Source organism: Heliangelus exortis, chromosome 1 (assembly GCF_036169615.1).
Source record: "Heliangelus exortis chromosome 1, bHelExo1.hap1, whole genome shotgun sequence".
Lineage (NCBI taxonomy): Eukaryota > Metazoa > Chordata > Aves > Apodiformes > Trochilidae > Heliangelus > Heliangelus exortis.
The window spans coordinates 147,200,276-147,223,857 of NC_092422.1; the positions used below are offsets into that span (position 1 = coordinate 147,200,276).

General features: G+C 49.7%; 2 protein-coding genes across 3 annotated transcripts in view; both read left to right on the forward strand.

Moving 5' to 3' along the window:
• Positions 1-15,138, forward strand: part of MEI1 (meiotic double-stranded break formation protein 1) — a 41,140-nt gene extending 26,002 nt beyond the window's left edge. The window contains exons 21-31 of the mRNA XM_071732259.1: positions 1,346-1,511; positions 3,461-3,565; positions 5,227-5,337; positions 5,912-6,093; positions 8,514-8,595; positions 9,005-9,207; positions 9,964-10,045; positions 12,096-12,202; positions 13,043-13,174; positions 13,511-13,611; positions 14,916-15,138. Of these exons, the coding sequence (XP_071588360.1) occupies positions 1,346-1,511; positions 3,461-3,565; positions 5,227-5,337; positions 5,912-6,093; positions 8,514-8,595; positions 9,005-9,207; positions 9,964-10,045; positions 12,096-12,202; positions 13,043-13,174; positions 13,511-13,611; positions 14,916-14,961 (1,317 nt within the window). The 3' untranslated portion in view covers positions 14,962-15,138. The remainder of the gene's footprint in view (positions 1-1,345; positions 1,512-3,460; positions 3,566-5,226; positions 5,338-5,911; positions 6,094-8,513; positions 8,596-9,004; positions 9,208-9,963; positions 10,046-12,095; positions 12,203-13,042; positions 13,175-13,510; positions 13,612-14,915) is intronic.
• Positions 15,139-15,477: 339 nt separating this feature from the next.
• On the forward strand, positions 15,478-23,361 carry CCDC134 (coiled-coil domain containing 134). Of its 2 annotated transcripts, XM_071732231.1 has the most exons (8): positions 15,504-15,586; positions 18,524-18,653; positions 19,371-19,488; positions 20,310-20,431; positions 20,680-20,764; positions 21,041-21,222; positions 21,470-21,541; positions 21,921-23,361. In XM_071732231.1, the coding sequence occupies exons 3-8, from the start codon at positions 19,386-19,388 to the stop codon at positions 22,044-22,046; spliced, it is 690 nt and encodes a 229-aa protein (XP_071588332.1). In that variant the 5' UTR covers positions 15,504-15,586; positions 18,524-18,653; positions 19,371-19,385; the 3' UTR covers positions 22,047-23,361. The 2 variants fall into 2 exon arrangements, with proteins under 2 accessions (XP_071588322.1, XP_071588332.1); XM_071732221.1 differs by lacking the exon at positions 18,524-18,653 and having other exon boundaries at positions 15,478-15,586.
• The last annotated feature ends 221 nt before the right edge of the window (positions 23,362-23,582 follow it).

Below are 23,582 nucleotides of genomic sequence, written 5' to 3' on the forward strand. Positions count from 1 at the left end.
AGTGGCTTCTTCTGAGACCTTGATCTTAACACAGTGATGCGTTTACCAGGACCAGGAAGGCTGCAGCTTGTAATTAGTGCAATTTTGTGCTCTGTGTGTTCATCTGGGGTGAATGTGGTCATGATCACATACTGTCCCACTTAACTTCTCCATGCTCCAGATCTGAGCTGCTCCCTCAGAGAATGGAGGGAGGCTGATGGACATTAGATTCCATTCCTGAATGTCATATGGAGCAGATCTGTGTCAGCAGAGCCACTTGTGCAGACAGCTCCCTGCCCCTTATTCCTGAAGGTCTCAGGTATGAGCAGGAATCAGGTTAAGAACTAGAAATGTTTTCCTGGCACTGGCAGTCTTGTCTTCCCTTAGCTGTTTTTCTTATGTTCCACAGCCATTTTCCCTCCATCATCCAAGTCTGGATGCATGACTACTGTCTGATAGGAGAAGGCAGCTGTAATAGGCAGTAGGCTGTACTGGCAGGCTGTAGGCTTGGTTGCTGAGACCAGTTTTCTGTTTACCTCTTTCAACTGTGCCATTTGCAATGCAGTAGCCAAGACTACTGGGGGAGAAGAGGAAAGGTAGTGCTGACATAATACGTGTTGAGTCGATCATATTATGCCAGCACTACCCAGCACTTTCTGCCTGATCTTTATGAAACTGCATCTGTACGTGCTGTGCAGATGATTTTAGTGTTGAGCACCATAACAACAAAAATATGCTCAAATTAAAGCTACTGGCTGTGGGATTCAGCTCTGAGACTCCAGGCAGAGCTCTGCAGTCAAGAAGCAGGCTCATGGGCTGAATGCTATGTTACACAAGTCTTCCATTTTCTGGGATGGAGTGATTGCTTGTCTGGTTTATGTGTGTTTCATGCAGTTTAACTGTTACGTTGCTACTGCTGCCAGCCTTTTGAAAATGAGTAACTATGGACTGAATCATAAGCATGATTTTAGGTAAGCATCTTTGATACACAACCTGATTTTTCAAAACAACAAAGAGAGCAAAGGGCTGGGAACTCTGTGCTCTTGGAAACAGGGTCCTGGCCTTAGGATCTCACCTGTCTAAAACCTTGGTCTTAAATGTATGTTACCCCTATACTTGTGTGCTAGAACACGAGTTACACAGCCAAATGTGTGCTTCAAATGGGATGTTATTCAGAGGTGCCTATCAGACAAGAGTCCATCTGTTTTATTCAATTCTCTATTTAAAATAATCTGGACATTCTTAAGATGAACAGTGATTTATTAGGCTGTTTCCTGAGGCATGAGACCAACATAATGGTATTAAATGGCAGTGACTTCTGCCTAGTCAGGGCAGAAAGGTAATGTGTGGGCTTCTTCTCTCCCAGGACCTGGTCTGCTCAAGCTCTGTGGAGGTGGCTTGGAAGGTGTTGATGACTCTAAGGACCTTTCTGGAAAGAAATGGTGATGTCCCTGTCTGTGACCTGCTCCGCAGTCGGTTCCTACAGATTCTGCAGCAGCTGCTGGTAGAGAGCAGCTCATCCTCCCTACAAGGTGACACTTCTGTGACTTGGGCTTGCTGTAAGATCAACAAGCAGGGTAGATGGATGAGGGGATGCAGTCTGGGGTAAAGTGGTTTTGAACTGCTGCTGTATCTTCAGTACTTATCTGCGTGAGGAAATTTACAGACAGGACTGTCCTGATTTAGTTTCCTTCTCCAGAGGTTCTTGTTTCGGAGTGTCTTTTTCTGATTTAGGTTGGCTTCAAACTGTGATTGTTAAACCAAGGCAAAGTTTTCTTATTCTGCTGTAAGTCTTCAAGTGGCGAGGTGTGCTGGTAAATCTCTCAGCCTGAACAGGAGCTCGACCAGCAATTGAAAAACATCCTCCTTTTTGCCTTTTCTCTGTGCAAAACAGCATGGTGTGCCTGAGCACGCTCTGTTCCCACAGCACAGGGACTGGGAGCAGAGGTTGTTTGAATAATTCATGATATTGATTTCCAAACGGGAACTGTGGTATTACCAGATCTCATAATTCTATTAACTGTCTCAAAGATTTAGCAGGGTTGTGACTGGAGGGTATCCTTCTGTTTTCCTTACCAGCTCTGGCTGTGGAGATGGGAGTGTTGTTCCCATCATGAACAGTGCTGTGCAAAACAATCTGTGAGCTTGAACTGAAAATGGGAGCAGTGCTAGGATGTCCTTGGTTCCCCTGGGATAGAGGCCCAGCACAGCTTTTCCCTCTTCCCGAGGAGACCACTGACAGCTGTAACAAGGTTAGAGATAAAGAAGGCAATGTTGGCATTTGCCAGATATGGTCTTGTTTGGAATTGTGCACATTTGGAGCTGTGGTGTCACTCTGTCATTGATGTAGGGGTGCCAGGAGCTGTAGGGAGGTAGATTGTCCATTTCCCTTTTGTGGGAGTCAGACTTTTTCCTCAAGCTGCTGGTAAAGGAGACAGGACACTGGGCTAGAGGGGCTGTTGCAATACTAGAGCCCTGCTGCTGTGTCTGATATCCCCAGCTCCTCCTCACGTTGCATCTTGAAGTTTTTAGCTGAGTTACTGGCAGAAACAGACAGAAAATCAAACACTAAAATCTACTTCAGAGACAGTTTCCTTGTCTCCCAGCACACAGACTGAGGAGAGGTCTGGGGCAGATAAGTCCAGGGGATCTACATTCCTGTTCAAACAGCAGCCTGCTCTTAGACAACAAGAAGGCCCAACATTGGGACTCCATCAAGAATATGTTTACAATAAAGACACCCATAAATGTTTTCTCCTCAAAACTGAAAACTCCTGAAACTTTGTGAAGATATTTTCTGAAGGTGATAGTTGCTTGCTGTAGGTATAGCTATGTACAATGCAAAATCTTTACCTGTTTCAAATGCTGCAGAATAGTGAACATACAAGGGAGGGGGTTGACTTGGGGACTTGGTGGTCTGAGCACCTCCATTCTCCTTGTGGACAGACCTGCCTTGTGAGGCTTTTATCCCTGCTCCATCCTGTGGGGTGGGATGGACAGCATTTTCCAGATTTGTAAGATGCTGGAGATCAAATGTCTGTGCAGCTGAGTGTCCTGTGGTGATGCGTTGCTTCAAAAACTGGGCTACCAGTGACAATCAAGGTGGGAAGAGGGCAATATGCAGAGGGCTGGTGACTTCTGGCTTGCTAGAGGTGTATATTTGAGTATGTAGTCACCGTGCCCCTTATATGGTTCACTAAGGATGTAAAAGACCCAAGCTTCCTTTTCCCTCTCTTCTCTTGTTGTTCCTAGAAGTGTGCTGGCAGGATCCAACCTAGTGGCAGAAAGAGGGCCTGATCCAGAGGGGATTGTAGAGATGAGAATCAAGCTGGGAGAATGTTTGTGTGTGTTTGTGTTTGCAAAGGGGGAATGCTTTCTCCCACCCTCATTCCTGAGCTGGAAAATTAACAATTCTTGGCACAGTTTAAGGTAGAACACTTTAGAGTTCACTGAGAAGCTAAGCTGTCTGCACCTTTCTTAGCTAACAGGAACCTGCCTGTTTTGCTGAGCCTCCTTTTCCTGGTGCAGCTGCGGAGCGAGGGTGTGAGGGAGCTGGACAGCACTGACTTCAAGTTGCTTCACCAGGGTGAGTCTGTGGGTCCATCTTGTCACAAGGGGCTTTGATCTGTGTTTGTTAGTTGTTCCATAAGATGATTAAGAGCAGCCTCTTTGTCCTTTGAGAAGGTCTACCTGGCACTTCAGCTGTGCTTGCTTTGAGATACTTTCATAGCCAGATCTATATAAAAGCCCTGGTTACCAGTTCCGTCAACAGACCTCAGGTTCTCTGCCTCTTGCTTTTACAATACATTTGTTGTCTAAAACCTCCCAAGGTGGCCAAGGCATTCTCATGGCCATGATATGATTTCAGGGTCTGTGAGTGCTTTGGGCTTGACATGAGACAGTATTGCTGATGTGCTTCCTTAGACATTCCCTGTCCAGACTTGCTAACACATTCCTTTGGTATTCAGGCCACGGGAGAGGCCCTGGAGAGTATATGGGTCCCAGCCAGCTTCAGAACTTGCCCACATCACCCCAGAAACAGAGGAATAGGCTGTGTTTGTTTACGTACCATATCATGTCCTCCTCTCTTGTCTGGTGGTCCTTGTTCAGTGACTTGTCCCTTCTTACTTGGCTATTACTGCTGGTTCCTGCAGTCTGTGAAAAAATAGATACCAGAAGGAAATTCAGCTGATCCATCCTCTCATCTCTTCCCTGCTCTGACAAATTGATCTCTCCAGCAGACTTTGATGGACTATCCCCTTCAATTTGAAGTGTTCCATGTCTTGTGGAACATGTGTTGCCCTTATAAAAAAGCAGTGTTTCTCAGACATTCATTAGCCAAGTGAACTGGGGGTGTGGAAGAAGCATGTCCTCGTCATACCAGCCCTTTTTAGCTGCTGTGATTTCAGAGCACAGCTCAGCTGCCCCCAGGAGTCACAAGCTCCTTCTGCTCCTGCTTTCTGCTCTGTGTTTTTCAGCACAACTCTCTACCTGCCCCAGTCATTCCCCTCATCCCCTGCTTGGCTCCCCAGGCTACATTTTTCAGGGGTAGATGTGCAGGGTGCTCTCCTCTGATAAGCCCTACAGGAAAACCAGCTTGTAGATGGAAGGGGTACAGGGAGGTGTGCTGATCTGTGTTTTTTGAGAATTGCTTACTCAGACTTTAAGCTCTTCAGAAGATTCCTTTGACAGTTTTGCTGAGCCTTGCAGCCTTGGATTTCCCTCCCAAACTCTTGCTAGACATTGTTCCTGAGTGTTTGGTGCTTACAGCAAAAATGGAACCATTTTTCTTAGTGTGAACAGAGCTGGTGAGCACAGCTCTCCATTCCATTCCATTCCATTCCATTCCATTCCATTCCATTCCATTCCATTCCCCAGTCTGGTCACCATGTGATACAGGCACATGGCTCTTTATGGTTCACCTAGGATTAGGAGCAAACTCACTCTGGAAACAGCTAACTTACAGTCTGTTGCTCTTGGATTCATTGCTCCCCAGAGTGATATTTGCCCTTTGATACACCCTTTTCTATTCCTCTCTATCTGTTATCATCCTCCACTTCACTGTCCTATCTAAAGCAAAGACTCTAGGGCAGGTGCCCATCACTTTGTCTGTACCATGCTGTGTTTATTTTCATTTCAGGTGGCATCTCTCTTTTCTGAATTCTCTCCCCACTGAATTACTTCTTTCTTGTACTGAAGTGCCCTGTTATGCTGGTGGCTGTGTTATGCATGTTCTTTTGTTTTCAGTCAGTAATCTCTGTGGGAAATGCAGGCCAAAGGACACTGACCTCCTGCAGCCATCCTTGAATTTTCTATACTGGAGTCTTCATCAGACAACACCCTGTAGTCAACAGAGAGGTGAGGCAAGACTGTACTGATAGATAAATTAATCTCAGTGTTGTAGCTTGGCTATCAGAGGCTGTATTCTAACTGTCTCAGCATGTAACGTGGATTTTTCCCCTTCCAGACACAGTAGTATAGTTAACAAAGACCATTTTGTATTTGGGATGAGGTTTTTTAGTTTTAGGGTTTTGTTTGGGTTTGCTTCATTCTGATGATTTGGGAATTGGCTACTGAGAGACAACTGCTCTTTTTTCTTGTTCATAAAAAACAGCACTGGGGCTTTTGATGCTTTGCTTGAAATGTCCTGGTATTGCCATGGTTCAAAAAATTAAACAGTAATAGAGAACAGCTCTAGCCAACCTTTCATCTGTGTTAGCTGAAGGCTGGTCATTTTATTGGCTTGCTGAATGGTCACTTGTGCTGTGGGAGATGAATAGCAGCATAGCTGGACAGCCTTATTTTGATGAGCTGTAGCAGCTGGGGCTGCCTCACCACAGCAGGGGTGTGCTCTGCTCTTCTCTTCTGCTTGTCAAGCTGGTTTAACCTGTGCCCTCCTGTCAGCCTCTCTGATTATGTTTCTCCCACACAGCAGTGGCTGTCCTGCTCTCCAACGTGTCCTTGCTGGAGCTCCTGCAGAAGGTTTTGGAGTGTACCTGGTCGAGGTCCCCTCCCTCTGAACCTGCTTCTCTATCACCTGAAGATGCTTTGCTGTGCTCTGGATGGCTGTTGGTTGCATCCCTCTTAATTTATCAGCATCGCTACAATACTGAGGTTAGAACCACTGTAATGTTCAGATCCAGGAAATGGCTAGGCCTTAAGAAACAAAATTTTTAAAAATATCTTCATTAATGGAGGAAAGTGGTTTGCTTTGGCCTGGAATCTCTTTGCCTTGGTGGCTCTTGGTTATTGTCCACAAATTGTTTTCTGCCACCCTTCAGATGGACTGGAAGCTAGCATGTTACTGGAGGCTGAGACCCAAATCATTGGAGAGTTTAGAGAGGAGGGGCAAGAGGGGGGCCCTCCTGGGCAAGGGGAGAAGTGCATACCCAGCCCATCTGATCCAAATCATTTTCCTCTTTGGAACAGAGCAAAATACATTTTAAGGCCTTTCTCAAGGGAAAGCTGCAGATGGAAAAAACCCAGCTCCTCCTATGTTGTAAACTTTTTTGATAGTAAAATGATCAGTAGAGGAACAGCCACAACCCAAACCTATTATTGGCAAGTAAGTATTCAGTATTAGCAAACTCATATGAATGTGGACAGCTATCATTGCATTTGATGTTTTGCAGTCTGACAAGAGAGCTAAGCTGAAGTTGTCAGCTGATGTTGGCATTACAGTTTTGAGGGAAGCACTTTCTAATTCCAGCACAAGGGCACAACATTTCCTTTTGAAGTATCTACCCAGGCCTCTCTCCCTCTCTTGATTCGGAGTTGTTTAATATCAGTTTAATATCAGAAGAAGAGCTCTTCTTATGTTATGCCCCTCAGAGTATGTGCTTTGGTAGTCAGAGCCTCTATTCACAGGTGATAAAATCACATTAGAGACATATGTGCATCTGCACAGAGAGGCAAGGGTTAGTTTTCTAATGCTGGAGGAAGATGTTTACCAGAAGGCCAACCCTGATCAAGTCTACACCCATTGCTTCATGGATGTGCTGCCTCTGATTAGGTCTTACAGCACTGGGACTTGTATGGACTGTCAGTGGTGTGAGTGTGTAGCAAGACCTAACCTGTCCCTGCTCTGTCAACTGCTGAGCACAATTTACCTTCTCAGCTTCCAAGTCATTCCCAAAAGGAATTAAATTCCAGTGGCTCGTGTTGAGCTTCACCTTGTGGAGGTGACTCTTGGCTCATATTGATCTTTGATGTGCAATCATTCAGTGCCTTATAAGCCTGTTGTCTGGCTTCATCAATACCTTACTGGCTTGAAGTGCTATGACGTGCAGTTCAGAATCCTTCTTGCATCAGAAAGGGGGAAACTACAGATGCAGATGGCAAATGGAATGGTTCAGGGATGCTTCAGCATTTTTGATCTTCAGCATTTCTAAGCTTCAGTGTTTCTAATCTGCTGATGGGGCAAGGAGAGGGAGTAAGAGGAAGACTCACTTCTGCTGCTTGCTGCTGCTCAGTATAGCTGAAGCCACGCAAAGCATCCTGGAGGCCCTTGTAAGAGAGCCTCTGGCCTTTCTGGCTGCAAATGTGAGTTGATGCCAGGCTGTCTACTGAGCCTGCAGATTTTTTGGAGTGCAACAATGGCTCTGAGAAATGTTCACATTCATATCAGGCCAGTGTTAATAGTGAGGATTTGTCTGGCCATAACAAGCTTGTGTGTTAACTGTGTTACTGCTACTGGCTTTAGCAGAAGCTTGTGGATAAACATGGGGCATGGACAGTAGGCTATTAAAGGCTTTGGCTTGTCAGTTCTTAGACAAGTAGCCACTGCCACCCTGATGAGGAAGGTACTCAAATCTCTCCTATTGAACATTTCTCTCTTCAGCAGACAGATTGAAGGAATCAACCCTGTGGTCCCTATGCCTTCCCTTCCTTGCCAGCTCTCTGCCTTACTGAAAGAACTTGAACCCCTCTGGTGCTCTGTGAGGCTTTATGCCCCTGCTGCTGAATGGCTGCTCTATGAGGGAAGCAATGCTTTGCAGACTGCCCTCTCAAGCCTACCTTTCCTGTTTCCCCAGTTCTCAAGTCCCTGAACTTCCCTGCCTCCTTCACCCCTGCTGTAGTTCCTAGCCCTGGGCTCTCTGCAGTCTTCCCAGCTCCTGCAGACAGGGCCCAATTCTTGTCATCACTGCTGGCTTTTGGCTTCCTAGCTCCTCAGCCTCGCTGCCTGGCTGTGGGGCTAAAGTGCAGACGTGTTTGGTGATGGCTGTTCCTGCTCCATGTGCTCAGCAGCCTGCAACGTGCCATGTGCCAAAGGGTCTGCAGGGAGCAGTAACAGAGAGACAGACAAAGGGGTTGCTCTGTGGTTTGGAAGCTGCATGGGGCTGGCAGCTGGTGCTGAGTGAAACTTGAAGGCCCAGTGGTGGGACTCTTCCTTGTGCATTAGATTAATGAAAACCCATTGCTGTTCTGTTGCTTTTCATCATGGGGTCATGTTTAAGGACTGAAATTCTGTAAGGGAGCTTTTTACCTGGTCCAAACCAGCACCATTTCTTCTCTCGTAATTCATTCCCCTTTAGGTTCACCAGACTCTCTCTCTAGACCTAGAAGAAGTCCTGAATGCAGTCATCTTCAGGAAGAAGAAGCCAATCCTGCTGCTAGGTATTTTGCATCTGTTACAGGGATTTGACTGGAGGAAGCTGCTAGTAGCATGCTCCAGGGAACAAGGGTGAACTGGTAGCTATGGAATGTTGTGGTGCAGGTGCTGGTGAGAACCTGGAAGCTTTGGTCCATTTGGCTTTGGGATTATGTAACTGGTGGTGAGAAAAAGCAAAAGGGAACTGTCTGGGGTTCTGCTGTGTTTGAACAAATCTTCCTTTGGAAGTAACATCTGAGCATGAACTGGGGTAGTGTCTCACAGGGAGGCAATTCATGTTGCCCAGCAGCTGCTGGGCAACTGCAGTGGGCTCTTAAGCCTAATTTTTTTCTCTCATTCTATTGCACAAAATCCAGCCCACAGGGGAAGGAGATAAAAATGCTCAGACACACTAATAAGCATCTCCCTGTTTAGTGAGCATCATGCAGTTCCTGAGAGCTATTCTACGACAGAACTTCTCTTCTCTGCTGGTGGTCATCGGCCAAAACACAGCCCAAGGTGCTACACAGCCACAGCCATCATCACTGCAGGATGCTGCTTTGCACCCCCTTGCCACGCGTCAGGTCTTCCCACTTGTTGTCAGCCTGCAGAACCTTTTGGTGCATGTCCATTTGCAGGTATATAAAATATGACTTTTGAAACAACACTAGTGTTTTGGGCTTCACACAGATACACCAACCTGAGGAGATCCCACCCTCTTTCAGACCCTCAGGGGTGGCCGTTTCATTTTTTTCTTCTGCCTGCATTTTCCACCCCTTATAGGCACGTGATGAGGAAAAGGGAAAAACGTTCTTGCTGTGGCATGGCACAGTGAAAGAAGGTAAATCAAGCTATGTGGTACTCCTTGCTGCTGAACAGGATAGCTAAAATTCTGTGTACTAATGACAATCTCTGTTTTCCCATCTCCTGCTCTGCAGGGATGCCACACCCATAGGGACAGAAGTGGGAGAAGTGGAATAAATCCCACTCTCTCCCCCACATCCCTGGCAAAGTGCTTCTGGAAGTAGTACATCAGTGTAAATTTAACTTGCTTTAGTGGTGTTGGGCTCCAGGGGATAAAACATCAGTTTATATTTAATTCTCGAGTGATGTTGGGATCCCATCTTTATTCTTTGAAGGCTGTTACTTAATTTTTTTATTTTTTTTTTTTTAGTCTCAGAATAAGTAGTTGTGCCTTTTTCTGGCTCCTTGACATGACAGGTAATTTGCAGCACGTTGCATCCTGTGAAGGAGATGAAGGGTGTTATTTTCCTGTACTGCATGCTCTTCAGATCCTGCCACTTTATGAATTTCTCGCTTGCAGTAGCTGTTGACTGTTTTGGTTTTTCTTCTTTTTTTTTTTTTTTATTTTTTTCTCCCTCTTGATATTCCAGAAAGAATTTCTGCTCTCTCAAGCTGTAGTTGCATGCCTGGAAACCTTAGTGGAATACCTGTATATGAAGAACCAGGATGTTGGTAAAGTCTTCCTACTCACTCTTTTCCTGGGTTTCCCTCCTGCACTGATTTTTAGCTCTTTGATCTAGATTCAGCAGCACCCCGGAGCAGATGCTTAATGAGTTTATGCCCAATAAGAAAAATCATTTATATGCCTAAAGTTAATAATGTGCTTTGTGGAATGAAATCACAGTTCCTGGCTCCCCTGTAGGTATGAGCCTTCACTTCAGCTCTGGACACCCTGATGCTTTCCAGAGAGAAAAAAGTCATTCCTCACTCACCCATGTGGTAAGAGTGGAAGGTTTAGGAATGGAGGATGTCTAGAAATAGTCTTTCACTTCCAGACCAAGTGTAGCAAACCTTTGGAGCATAAGTACAGGGAAGGGAGGATCTGAGTATGATGTGTCCTCCACACAGACAGTGTAGGTTACTGTTTGGCCCTGAGGGAGGGGAAGGGAGAGCAGGGTACTATGCAGCCTTAAGGAATGGAAGCTGGAAATTCTAGATTTCCAGAGGCAAATGCAAGCCCTTGGTTTCCAGAGTCCATGTCAGACCTAATGTATACTGTGTAAGCAATATAACATAATATGACAGCGTTGTAGAGTCAGGGGGAAGAATAGACCCTTCTTGTTATTGTCTGCCTCCTGCCACAAAGTCCAAGTGCTGGCTCTGATGTTGAAACAGACAGCAAGTTCTTTGTACTGTGACCTGTTCAGTTCAGTCATTTAGGCACTGAGAGAGACAGGGATAGAGTGAATGAACACCAGACAAAAGGGACATTGGTGGGAGAGAGGAAGTGGTTGATGGAAAATGTAATACTGCAGATGAATGACAGCCAGAAGCTGAAGGGAAACTATTAAAAGGCTGGGTTAAAAAAAAAAAAAAAAAAAAAAAAAAAAAAAGAAAAACAAAAGAGTGGCATGCTTAAAGGAGGTTCCACTAAATTGGGATTAAGCTAATGAAATGCTGCTTCAGCAATAGCTGAACCTGTCACTTTGGCTGCCTAAATTCTTGGTGTGGTGCAGAAGTTCACAACAGCAATAACTTATTACAGCCAGAGTGAGGGTCACAGCTGTGTTTGACTGAAAGGTGCGAGAACACTGGAAAGAGTGTGACCTGGACACTGCCTCTGGGAGTTGCCTCATTTGTGACTTTCTAAAACCCTTTCTTGGTCAAGAGGTTTTTTGAGGTGTGCAAAGGAGGCTCAGTGCACAGTGCTGGTACCTTCACAAATCCACCAGCTAAATGATAACCCCTAACATTTTAGATTATTTTTTAGTATGGAATTCCCATAGAAAACATCCTTGTAGTGGTAATAGGGAGTTTATCTGACTTCCAGTGGAAGTGGGACCTGAGTTCCCAAGGTGTAACAAGTTATATCAGCTGACCTGGTGTGATTGTCCAGCCCATGGAAGAAATACATCCTAACCTGCAATAAATACAAGGTCCTAACACTTTAGCCTTCAGTGAGAGACTTCATGCTGTCACAGATGGTGACCTTGACCCTGACCTCTGTTTATCATATTCATTCCTTATTAAGAACATTTTCTCTACTGGCTGTTTGCATCACTGCCATCAGCCTGGCTGGTCCTTGTAGTACACTTTCTGATGCAGATCCAGGCTTGGTTTGTGCAGCTAATGTTATAGGTCTTTCTTAATTCCCCAAAGAGTATTCTGCAGCTAAATAAAACCCATGGTCAGGAAATTTGTCCTCGTATTGAAACCAGGGGGCATTATTTTTAAAACCCTGGGCTAAAGATATCCCCTTACTATTTTGTGACATGCACCCCAGGAGAAGGTTTCTTTTCCTGTACCAGCACAAAGATGGACAAAATGTATTTTCTGCTTTAAAAAGCTAGTAAGCTTTTATTCTTATGACTAAACTCTTGCCCAAAGAGTGACAGATGAAAAAGCAAGTAAGAATTGAGCAAAATATCCCCACAGTGTTTCACAGTGTGGGGTTTAGAAGAGAAAACTGGAAGTCAGTATTGACGACTGTCCATATCCAGGCCTGGTCTGTCTCTTGGCTGATGCTAAAGCTCTCTTTGGTTGTCTTCTCCTTCTCTCCCAGCTCTACACGTTGCTTCACAGCCCTGGCACAGATTCCTGCTCTTTACATTGCTCAGTGGGGGCCAGAAGTCCTTTCTGCAGCCAGAAGTTCTCAGGTTGATGACCTTGGTGAGCAGGGGAAGGGCAGAGTGTTCTCCATTTTTTTGTAATGTCAGTACAGTGCATGTGGGTTGGTCACTGGAACTTGTCCCCTACACACACAGAGTCTCAGAAACTGCTGTGGCTTCATCTGCCACTATATTCATGCCCTATAATAATGCTACTTTCAAGTCAACTTCCCTTCCACACCCTGCAGAAACAGACTGCTGTTCGTGAGCACGTCCTGTTCTTCTGGTGTTTGAAGCATTTATTTATATCACCTAGGACCCCTGGGGATGAGAGGGGAAAACTACAGAGAACATGCAACTGTTGTTGCCAGTCAGGGAGCATGCTGCAGCTCTCTGGAGACCAGAGCTCTTCTTGGCATCATATCTCCCCATTTTTGACCTTACACACCTGACTTTTCAGATCAGGGACTTACCACAACCTACTACTCTGCTGTACCTGGGGCCTGCAAAAAAAGGTGGGGAATGTGGTCCTACTCAGCAGAAATACTGAAGATAAAGCCCTGATGGCCGTGGGTTAGATGAAGGGGTTATTAGTGTGAACCTTCCCCCTTCAAATACCTGATGGGTCTGTGAAGCTTTGTTACTCTTCACTTTTTAAAGGTTGCCTGATTTGTTCAATTCCCTTCCTGACCTAAACAAAAAGAAGTCTGATTATAAATCAGAGCACCACCATCACACTGATGGACCAGTTCTATTAGAAGTGATACAAAAAGTGATATAAAAAAATCAGGCCTGTGATTAAGGTGCTGCATTGCGTGGAAGAGAGCTTTCCAGAGGAGTCACTGTTTGACTCTGTGGGTCTTTCACTATTATACCTCTTTTTTCCCCTTCTTTGTGCAAGTTTCTTAGATACCAGTGCAGCAATATTATTTCTCAAAAAGAAATTAGCCAGATTCTCCAAGAAGCAGCAGAATCCAACTTAGCAGAGCTGCCTGAGGCCACATCTCGAGCTCTTCATCTTTTCCTTTGTCAGGTAAGATAGTGGTCATCACCTTGGAAAAGGAGAAGGAAATCCCTGAGGGGTTGCTTTGGCTTTCCATGGAGAGCAATAAACTTCCTTTGAGGAGGTTACAGTAAGATGAAGAATGATCCTGCAGCTGCTAGCTTGGTGTGCTGTCATGAAGGATGTGCAGTGAAATCAGAAAGACAGTGATGCCAGCAGCTGCCTGAACTGTCATCACACTGGGGGGGCTCCTTGATTCACCCCAGATCACAGCTTGAATTGCTCTGTGTGGAGATTATGAGGGAGGAAGGTATGAAAGAACAAGTCCTGTTGGCTTGGAAGTCATTCTTTCTTCTGATGGTTCAGGTGCAGAGCAGTCATTGCCAGGTGGAGCCAGGGAGCATCCAGACCTTGCTGCAGAGCCTCCTGGGACAGAGGAGCTCTTGTGTGAAACATCAGGACTTTGTGTATCCTTCGCTGGGCAGATGCCTTTGTTAGGTAATGTGAGGATCATAGGTGTAACAGAGCTAGGAGGGATACTTAATCCCCCCCTTGATCCAGCTGAAGGCAAAGGGCAGTGGAAAAAAACTGAGTGATTGCTACACTTGGCTAACTTTGGGATGAGAACTTCGTCATCCCCATATCTGAGAAGACATTTGTGAAATGAGGAGCCATTTGGGATGAAAGATGAGTCTCTCTGCTGGGATTGCATTCATTTCCTATGGCAGGGGTGGTGGGATGAAAGGGGAGCAGGCTGGGGAGCATGTGACTTCAAAGCAGTAATGATCCCAGTATTGATTTCCCTGGAGGGTGAACGATCACTTACCCTCAGTCTGTGTGCTAACTAGTGCCAGTATGCCTATGAAGTTTTGGAAACCCAAAGATGACTTCAGCCCTTTCAAAGTACAGCAGGCATTTGGAAACTGCTGAATGGAGTTTCCGAATTGTGTTCTGCTTGGGCCTCTGCTGATAAATATATCCTGCTTGTCTGTGGGTGAGAGGCAGGGCCCCAATCCAGATTACTTGTGGAGAGAGAGGGAGCCCAATGCAATATTTGTTTATTTCTCAAACTGTCTGCTTTTGCCTTCCTGTTTTCACCACGCCACATTGACTCAGACAGGTAGCAGTGGTGGAAGTGGCCTGGGCAGTAATTTCCTGTTGGGGTGGGGACTTCCTCTGGTGCTGGGACACTATCATCACCCATGTGCAGGGTATGAATTGGGTTATGTGATCTCTGAGGAGTAGCTCTCTCCTGGTGGTTACCCCCACTACTGCTTTGTGGTGGGATGTACAAATTGTCCAGCTGGAGACCATCTAGCCCCAGGAAATTCCTCTCCACTGCTTTTGCTTTTTTGTGTGGGGGTAAGGAAAGGTCAACAGGAGGTCTTGTAACATTGCTAAAGTGGCCTCTTATTTCTGGGTTTTTCACAGATGAAGAAACCTTCAAATTCTGATTGTTAGGAAGGGCTTTGGATATAGTCAAAGAGCAGCAGTGGTGGCTACCTGAATAGGATGGTCATGACCATGGAAGGCAAAAGTCTCTGGTCAGAAACAAGCTTTGACATGAGTTTTGCCTAGAAAAGTACTTTTTTCAGGTTCATCCACACTGGTGTTTCTTACACACAGTGAAGAGGTTTCCATGGCTTGGGGGAGGGTTGGCTTAGAAATTGAAACCTCCTGTCAGCAATGTGTCAACTGTGGGAACTCCCATAGCAGGCTGGAGTTCCAGCCATGCCTTCCATTTAATTTCCACTCATGTCATCAATGACAGATGTCTGGGAAGTGTGGCAGTGTCCCTCTCACACATTGGAGACTGAAATGAGAAGATACGGTGCATACAGCAGAGGAACAAGGCAAGACTGGAACAGGAGAGCCCATACTGCCTTTTATTGCCAGTGAATAGTAGAGAGAAGATGGACGAAGGAAGTAATTTTGTAGCTCAGTTTTCAGAAACAGGTTTGTTGGAAATCACTTATAAAGCCCAGTTACTGAAATGGCTCCTTTCCTTCTGTGTGTGGGGTGAAGCTTGGTTGATGCTCTTCAGTTATCCAGATCCAGAACTGCCAGATGAAACCTAATCGTGCACGGGTGGCAGGTGCCATGGAAGAAAGCGATCCACTTCAGGGATGATTCCCGGGGCAGCAGCTCCAGCCCCTCGGTTACCTGTTGCCTCCAAACCCTTTAATTAACAAAGTTCCTTCCCTCGCAAAGCTGGAGGGGGAAGGAAACCCTCCCGAAAGCGAGACCATCCCCGGGGGTCCGCGGGGCCCAGCCGCGGTTCCGGGACCCCCCACGACCCGCGGGCGTCCCAGCGGCGGTGGCGGGGCGGAGCGGGAGCTCAGGAAGTGACACGGCGGGGCGGGGCGGGGAAGCGGCGGCGGCAGCGGCATGGCAGCGAGGCAGGGGTAAACGCCGAACCCGGTACCGGCAGCCGGCCCGCAGGTGAGGGAGAGGTCCGGGGGGAGCCCGGCGCCCTCCGCTCCTCGGGGGGAGTCTCGGCGGGGGCTGCCCGGGGACCGGTTCGGAGGCACGGGCGGGCGGGGGGGGCGGTCTGGAGGGAAGGAGGGAGGGAGGGAAGCCCCGCATCCCGGGTGGTCGGTGAGCGGAGCGGGCAGCGCGGCCCCCGAGGTGCCTCGCTGGACATTTGCCCTTACCAGAAGGGCTCTGCCGTCGGCGCCTGCTCTCCCTCGTCCAAGCCCCTCGCTCCCATCCCGGGCCCCGTGTGGGAGCGGGCGTGCGGAGCCGGCAAGTACCGGGGGTTTGCAGCCTTCCCCTCGTTCCCCAGCCCCGCACCGGGGGTTTGCTTCCTCCGCTTCACACAGCTCCGGGTGGGTTTCCCACAGCGCGGCTGGGGGAGTGTCGGCTTAGCCGATTTCCACCCCTCCGTCCCCGAGCGATTGCCATTAGTTTCAGCGGTGCTTGAAAGAAAAATCCCCGTCTCCCGGTGCCCGCAGCCCCTCGGGCTCCCCCTCCAGCGGGATGGGAGGTGGGATGGGACGGATCCGTCCCCGGTGGAAATCACAGCAGCTCGCTGGGTTTGGCTGGGGCTACCTAACCCGCGGCTGGCGGCTGTCCCTACGGTATGTGAGACCTGGTTTTGGTGGTTAAGTGACTTTTGAGGTAAGCAGATGTGAACGGCCGATACTGTTTCACTGAGGCACCCGATCCTGTGAGCCCTGTACAGAAATGCCCTAGCAGAAGAAGTCTGAGCAGCCTGTGTTTCACTTCTGAAGCTTTTGGTTCAGCTGTGACAAGAGATTTAATCCTCATCTGGTTCAGGAAGGAGCTTCTCTGGGATGGATTTATGGGGTGGAGAGTTTTTGTTCCTTGTTTTGGCATGGTGTAATCCTGGCGTAAGCTGATCAATGATGCTGTTCCCCCTGTGTTTCATTGTCCTGCAGAGAGGAAGGGGGGAGTTTGTCCAAAGTCCCTTCCAGAGACCGAAGTGTGGGAACATGGCTCTGCCTTCTGAACTCATTAAACGAATAAATCCTAGGGATGCTCAGTTCAGATAGGGCTTCTGCAGGAGAATTTATAAAATCATTAAAACCATTTTAATGGAAAGTACTAACTGTCTATAACACAGCATCTGTTGCCTTGTCTTTGGAAAAACACATCTAAATTAAGAGAATGGGAGACATTGAGACAGACTGGTGGGCTTTCAGCTGAAGCAACCAGCTGGCCAGGGCTGTGAGGGAATATTGGTGGAAACTCCTTTCCGTCTGTAGCATCAGGCCAGGCCCTGGCTCCCCGAGCTGCTCTGGGAGCACGAGGGAAAGTCGACGTTGGCAGGTATCTGTTTAGGGAGGAAGAGCTCTGCAGTGTTTGTCTCTCATTTCATCCCTCAGTGGGTGTGAAGACAGAGAGAGTTGATGGGGAAATCATGGAGAAACATCTGCAAGAAGCTTTGGCATACCTGTGCTTATGCAGTCTGGCCTGGAGAGGAAGGAATATCCTCAGGGTGAAATGGGCAGGGCAGCAAAGGGAAGTAAGCTCAAGCTGGTTCCAGGTGCCACCAACAGCCTCACTTTCCCTATGGGTGAGGGCAGCAACTGGCTCCTGCTTCATTTTCCTTGGTGTGTTTCAGCCCTGATAGACAACAAGTGTCAGTGGGTTTGATATGAGAATGAGTGCCAGCAGGGAAGGGGGCAGATGAAAACATGTTGGGTGTCTGGTATGGTGTGGTTCTTCAGTCCTACTTTTCTGACCTTGTCCCATGGCACATTCTGTAGGGGCTGCTGCAAGGAGGATTTGTAAAGTCATTAGGAACATCGTAATTGAAAACACTAATCATCTATACCACAGTGTCTGCTGTCATGTCTCTGGAAAAGCTCTTCTCTTCTGAGTCTCAGGGGTAGCCAGGCAGGCTGGTGGGCTTTCTGCTGCAGCAGCCAGCTGGCCGGCAACCATGTCAGCCAAGAGCTATGCTTTCCTCTGCTGCTGCCTCTACTGTTTCTTTGCAGCTCAATGTCTTCCTCTTTGGAGAGCCCACCCAGCATCCTCTCACCACCCAGCTCCTGTGTCAGAAGGGGAGAATGCAGGACCTGCCCTGATCAGGTGTTCTGGGACTGCTGTGGGCAGCATGGCAGAGCTGTTGTGGGCAGCATTTCTGCTGTGTTCTTTTCAGCGTGGCCTGGAGGCCACCAGCTGCCTCCAAGGTCTTTCTTTCTCCAGTTCTTCATGAGCATGGCAAATAGCCAGCCTGGTTCTCATAGTTGTGTGTCCGATCCAAGGGGCAAACAGGAGCCCAGCTCCCAGGGCAGTCGCAGTTTGTGCTTTTGAGTTGCTGCTCCTCCCCCAGAGCTTGGGAGGCTGTGAGCAGCTGTGGGGGGCTCTGCAGAGCCCCTGGGTCATGGTTTTTGGCAGGGTGAAGCAGTCTCTTGGAAGCTGACCAGGCTGGTGGTTCCAGCAGAGCATCTGTTTGCCTGGACTGGAGAATTTCTCCTTACAGCCTCGGCTTGTTGGCATACTTTATGTCCTTCAGTGTGACTCGAATATGCCTTAAGCCTCACACCACAGCAGGCAGAGGAGACAGACCCTGGAGCCTGGCATGGGGGGTTTGTGCTGCTGTCCTGGCTCTGCATTTCATCTGAAATGCTGAACTCACACCAGAGGCAGTCATGTCTTCCTCTGTGATGCTGGCTGTGCTTACTCTGATCTGTTCCCTTCCAGGAGTACTGCCCTGGACAAACAATAAGGAAAAAAAACCCACAACCTAGAGATTTGTTGTAAAGAAAGGATTTGTTTCTGTTGCAGCGTTAGGGCATCACAGATAGAGGTTTGGCTGGGCTGGCGAGCTCGGGCTTGGGAGGGGAGTGGGGTGGCAGCGTGAAGGCAGCTCTGGTCACCTTAACACACCTGCTTTTCCCTTGGGAGCAGGAGGTGGCTCAGGGAATGCCTCTGAAGGAGCTGCTGCTGCTTCTGTATCTACTGGCGGCCGCTGCTCAGCTCAAGGGAAACCTTGTCCCTTTGGACAGGTCACCTCGAGCCCTGCAGCCTGGAGACTGAGGTACTGCTCCCCTTCTGCAGGTTCACATGGTACCAGGGTCCTTGTTCTAAAAGCCTTTCTCTTCTGGTCTGTCTTCTGCATGTTGTCTCTGTCCTAGGGACCTTTGTGGCCAGGAGCAGCTCTGCCCGGCCGCATCCCTGCAGAGCCTGGGGCTCTGCCTGGGGAGGGATATGTTTGGGGAGAGTTATTGCCAGGTCACCCAACTGCTGCTTTTTGGCAGCTGGTGCCCAGCTGGAAGCAAGGGTGAGGGTCCCAGGTACCAGCACCCTAGGAGGTGAAGTGTGACAGCTGAGGTGGTCAAACCTGGTGCTTGAAGGAGAAGGAGGACTTCAACCCCTGGTCGATCCCCCTCCTTCCTTTGACCCTGCTGTTTCCATTTGCTGCACTGTTCTAACTCACAAACAAGCTCTTGTTTTTGGGAGAAGAGGTTGGACTTAATTTTCTGCTGGGTCAGTGTTAAGTCGGATCCCTGAGGGCCCAGCCAGTGCCCAGTCAGCAGCAGGGGCAGGCAGAGATGAGAGGGAGCCCAGAGCTTCCCCCATGGTTGGAGAATGGGTTGGCTGTGGCACTTCCCCATCACCCTGCCCTGGCCACCATCTCCCTCAAACCCCTTGCAGGGAAAAGGGAGAGGCAGACAAGGACCTTGTCCTCCTGAGAGGCTTGTGTGACTTCCTTTGGTGAGTCTCCTTCTGGTTTTGTTTGTCCATCTTGTTCCAGGGTGCGGTGGCCAACATGGATTTTCTCTTCATCTGCCCCTTTCTGCTGCCACTGCTGCTATCCCAGAGCAGCTTCGCAGACCTGGAAAAGCAGAGGGTGGACTCTGGATTAGAAATCTGTATCCTTCTCTGCAGCCTGACCCTCATGCCCTGCGTGCAAACTTGTGTCTGCTGGGGCTGGGGGGAGCTGCCCTGCAGGGAAAGAGTCAGAGACCATGGAAAAGGGCACAGGAGGGTGGTAGAGAGATGTCCAAGAACTGCCGGGCAGTTTCCTCTTTCCTTTTCTGTTGCTGGGCTTTAGCTGAGCTCCTGGGTTTGCTCTAGCTTGGTGCAGGAGCAGAGGTGAGTTTTTTGGTGGTGCCTGGTGTTTTCCTGAGCACAGTGCTTTTCTTTTCTGTTCCAGCATGCTGGACACCAAGCATATTTCCCAGTCTGCTTTTGGGAGGTGTTTGGCTAGATCAAGCCTGCAGGTCTCAATGCTTTGGGGTCGCCAGCTGGGATTATGGAAGAGGGTCTCTGGGCTTGTGGCATTTGGTCTCCTCTGTGCCATGGGCATCTATTGCCCATGAAGAAGTGGGCTAAATGCTAGTCCTTCCTAGCACACAGAAGCACCCCCCGACAAAAAGGGAAAGTATGAATAGATATCTATCACGTGTGCTCATGGAGACACATATGGGGAAGGTGTGAGTTCATGTTCCTCCTCCAGCCTGTCAGCCAGAACAGAAAGCTCCCCACAAGCACTCAGTGTTTTTAAGTATCTTGGAGAAGTGTCCAGGCAAAGAGGCTCACTGGAAACCTGTGTTTCATCCTGGCTCAGGTGCTCTCTCCCACAGCCCTCTGGCAACCTGTGGAGAACTTGGAGGGGGGAACTTGGAGGATGCCCAGCAGAGGGGGAGAGCATGGTGGGAGTGTGCCAGTGGTACCCTTGACAGTGATGCAGATAAGAAGCTGTTTGAGGTGAAGCGCAAGGACCAGATGAATGCACTGAAGAACCTGATCGAGCTCAATGATATCAACCAGCAGTACAAAATCATTGACATCATGCTCAAGGGACTCTTCAAAGTGAGCCACAGCACAGGCTGCCCTCTGGGCTTGGTGTGCCATGGGGCCAGGGAGGGTGGGCAAGGGAAGCAGGGAGGACCAGGGGTCTCCATGGGGTCAAAGAGAAGAGCTGGGCAAGCGGGTAGGGTTCAGAAGCTGAAGGGAGGACACTGGGGTTCCAAACAGGGTGGCTGGGGCAGCATCTCTGGGGTGCCCTGAGGGCACAAGGAAGGGTTGTCAGGATGGGACAGTAACTGAAGGCTCAGCAGGTGCTGGAGGACTCCCGGGCTGTGCTCATTGCTGCTGACGTGCCTCCTGATGGCCCTTTCCCTCAGGATGAGAAGATAAAGGATGGTAGGTCTGTTATGGTCTTTATCCCCTTCCCTTTTCCATTGGTTTGGTGCATTGCTGATGTTCCTCTTGGGACCGGCACTGGGATAGGTATGAAACCCACCTGTACCCAGTCCAGACGCTGGCTGGTCCCTCCTTTTCAAGGACTCTATTGCTGCCTCTCTAACCAGTTTCTACTAGGGAGCCCTCCGCCTCCCCACCTCCTGGCCGGGCCATGGGCTGTGGTGGGACAGGACACACATAGCGGGGTGCTGACAGGGTGTGTGGCTGTCCCTGCAGCGTACTCGCACGTGGTGGAGAACACCGCTTTCTTTGGGGACGTCGTCCTGCGCTTCCCCAAGATTGTGCACCACTACTTTGACCGCAACTCCAACTGGAACAGCCTGATCCGCTGGGGCATCGGCTTCTGCAACCTGACGGGCGTGTTCGAGCAAGGACCTCACTCCCAGGTCCTGGGGCTGGTACGACTCCCAGTCCCTCACCGCTGCTTCCCTTCTCTGCTGCTGGGTCTGAGGGATCAGGTTTTGGGGGCAGAAGGAGGGCAGGCAGAGGGCAGGGGGAGCTTACTCCACATCTAAGGGATGTCATTGGGCTGAGGGGTGGAGAAAGAGCACATTGGGGGGTGATGGGGAAGAGGGGACCCTGCTCACAAAGGGATGTGGGGTGGGAGGCACCGCTGCCCGACATGGTCTCGACGTTGCTCTGCAGATGGCTCAGGAGCTGGGAATCAGTGAAAAATCGCCTGATTACCGCAACCCCTTTAAAACGGACCACTCAGAGGTAAGATGGCAACAGCACCAGCTCACCCTGTGGGCTTTCCCTCGTTGTGGCTCCAGGCAGCCAGCTGGGGAAGGGAACAGGTGTCTTGGTGGGGACTAGCCAAAACTCCCAGAACAGAGGAAGCTTGGCCAAAATATATACACTGAGTTTCCCTGCTGGGCTATGGTGGGCTAAGGGTGCCTGGTGCCATCTCCCACCTCATGTGGCCACCTGTCCCATGGGAGCACTGGGACCCCATTCACCTCATACGGTGTCTGACCTCAAGTCCCCCTGGCACCCTGGGGCTAGCACAATGGCTTTAGTGGGTTTTGGAAGGGGGGTTACTTCTGGGAGCCAGTGAAGGCTTCCCCGTGCTGACTCCCCCACTGTCACCCTGCAGTTTTTCCCCAGTGCCGACACCTTCCAGAAGGCGCTGCGGGAGGAGGAGAAGCGGAGGAAGAAGGAGGAGAAGCGGAAGGAGATCCGCAAGGGCCCACGCATCTCCCGCTCGCAGTCAGAGCTGTAGCACACGGGGTCTTGCTCCCCGCGGTGGGGTCGATGCCGCTGGGACACGAAGCCCCTCGCTCCCTCTTGGCAGCCTCGGGCTGGCGTGCGGTGGTCCCCTTGCTGTTTGTGCCGCGGGTTTTTGTTTTGTTGCCTTTCCCTTTCGTTCAGCGGGAGGCCAGGCCACGGTGTCACTGGGTTGCCCCAGCAGGGCTGGGGGGCACTGGAGTGGGGGGCCCCTTCCCCAGAGCTGAAGCACAGGTGGGTAGGCAGTGGACCCATCCCCTGGGCTGCTTGGGGCGTTGCCCCCCGTGGTGGGCGAGGAGGGGCACGCTGTGGATGAGCCGCACTGTGAGCCCGGGGATCCCTCCCTTCTGCAGCACAGGGTGCCCTGTGCTGAATGTGCCTCCTCTGTCGTGGGTGGGCTGGGGAGCGCATCACGGCAAACAGCCTCTGAGCAATGCTGCTTCCCTCAGTTTTGGTGGTTTGTTTTTTTGTTGTTTGGGGCTTTTTTTTTTTATTTTATTTTTTAGCCGATGATGTCATCAGCCCCCTCCCACCTGGTTTATACCTGGCCTCTGCCCAGCCGCTACATCTGCCAGATCAGCTCTCCCCTCTTTCCACCAGATGTTTTACCAAGCAACATGTTTCATCAGTCAGCTGTTGTTGAAAAGGCAGATTGTGCCGTTTCCTGGCCTGATGGCATCCCAATCTTCCTCTTCCTCTCCATAGCAGGGAGGCAAACATGCAGTGAATTTTTGGGAAGAAGGAATTTTAACTCTTGGCCCTCTTTGCAGCCCATGTGTGCCCATCATTCAAGCCCTGCCCTAGGCGCTGAGGAACCAGCCGTGAAACACTGTGAACCTGTCCTAGACCCCACGCACTGCCCTCACTGTCCTGCCCCCCTCATCCCTCCAGTGTGGGGCTGATCCTCTCTAATTAAGTCGCCCACACCACCTTCTGAAGGGGCCAGATGGCTATGGGCAGGTGGGGACAGCAGGGCTGCCACCCTCCCGGGGGGTGTGTGGGCTGCAGGGAGGGCAGAGGCAAGGGGCTGGTCCCGGGTCCCGGCACATCCACCCCTACCCATTCACATGGTTGCTAATGAACTCACACCCGAAGAGGCTTTTGCAGAGGGATCGTCCCCGAGAAGCAGGAGCTCTGTGCCGGGCCGGGGGCACCGCAGTCTTTGGAAAAGGGGAAGCGTCCTGATTTTTTGATGCGGAGCCGCGTCCGTCCGGCGCTGGAGTGGGGGGTGGTAATGAGCGCGTGATTTGTTTTATTTGATTAAAATTGTTGGGTTTTTTTCATTTTTAAGTAAAAGAAGCTAGATCTTTGCTCCTGTTCCTGGTGGGAGCGGGCGTCGGGTCTGGCCCCTCTGGAGTCGAGGGACCATGGGGAGCTGTGGAGTGATGGAGATGTCAACGGGAGGGACGGTGGTGGGGGTGTGGAAGGAGGGGCACACACAAACCCCTTCCTCTGTCCTCCACCGCCGCTTTCCACCTGGTCCTTCCCCTATTCAGCCGGGGTGGGGGATGCCGGCTGTGCCGTCCCCCCA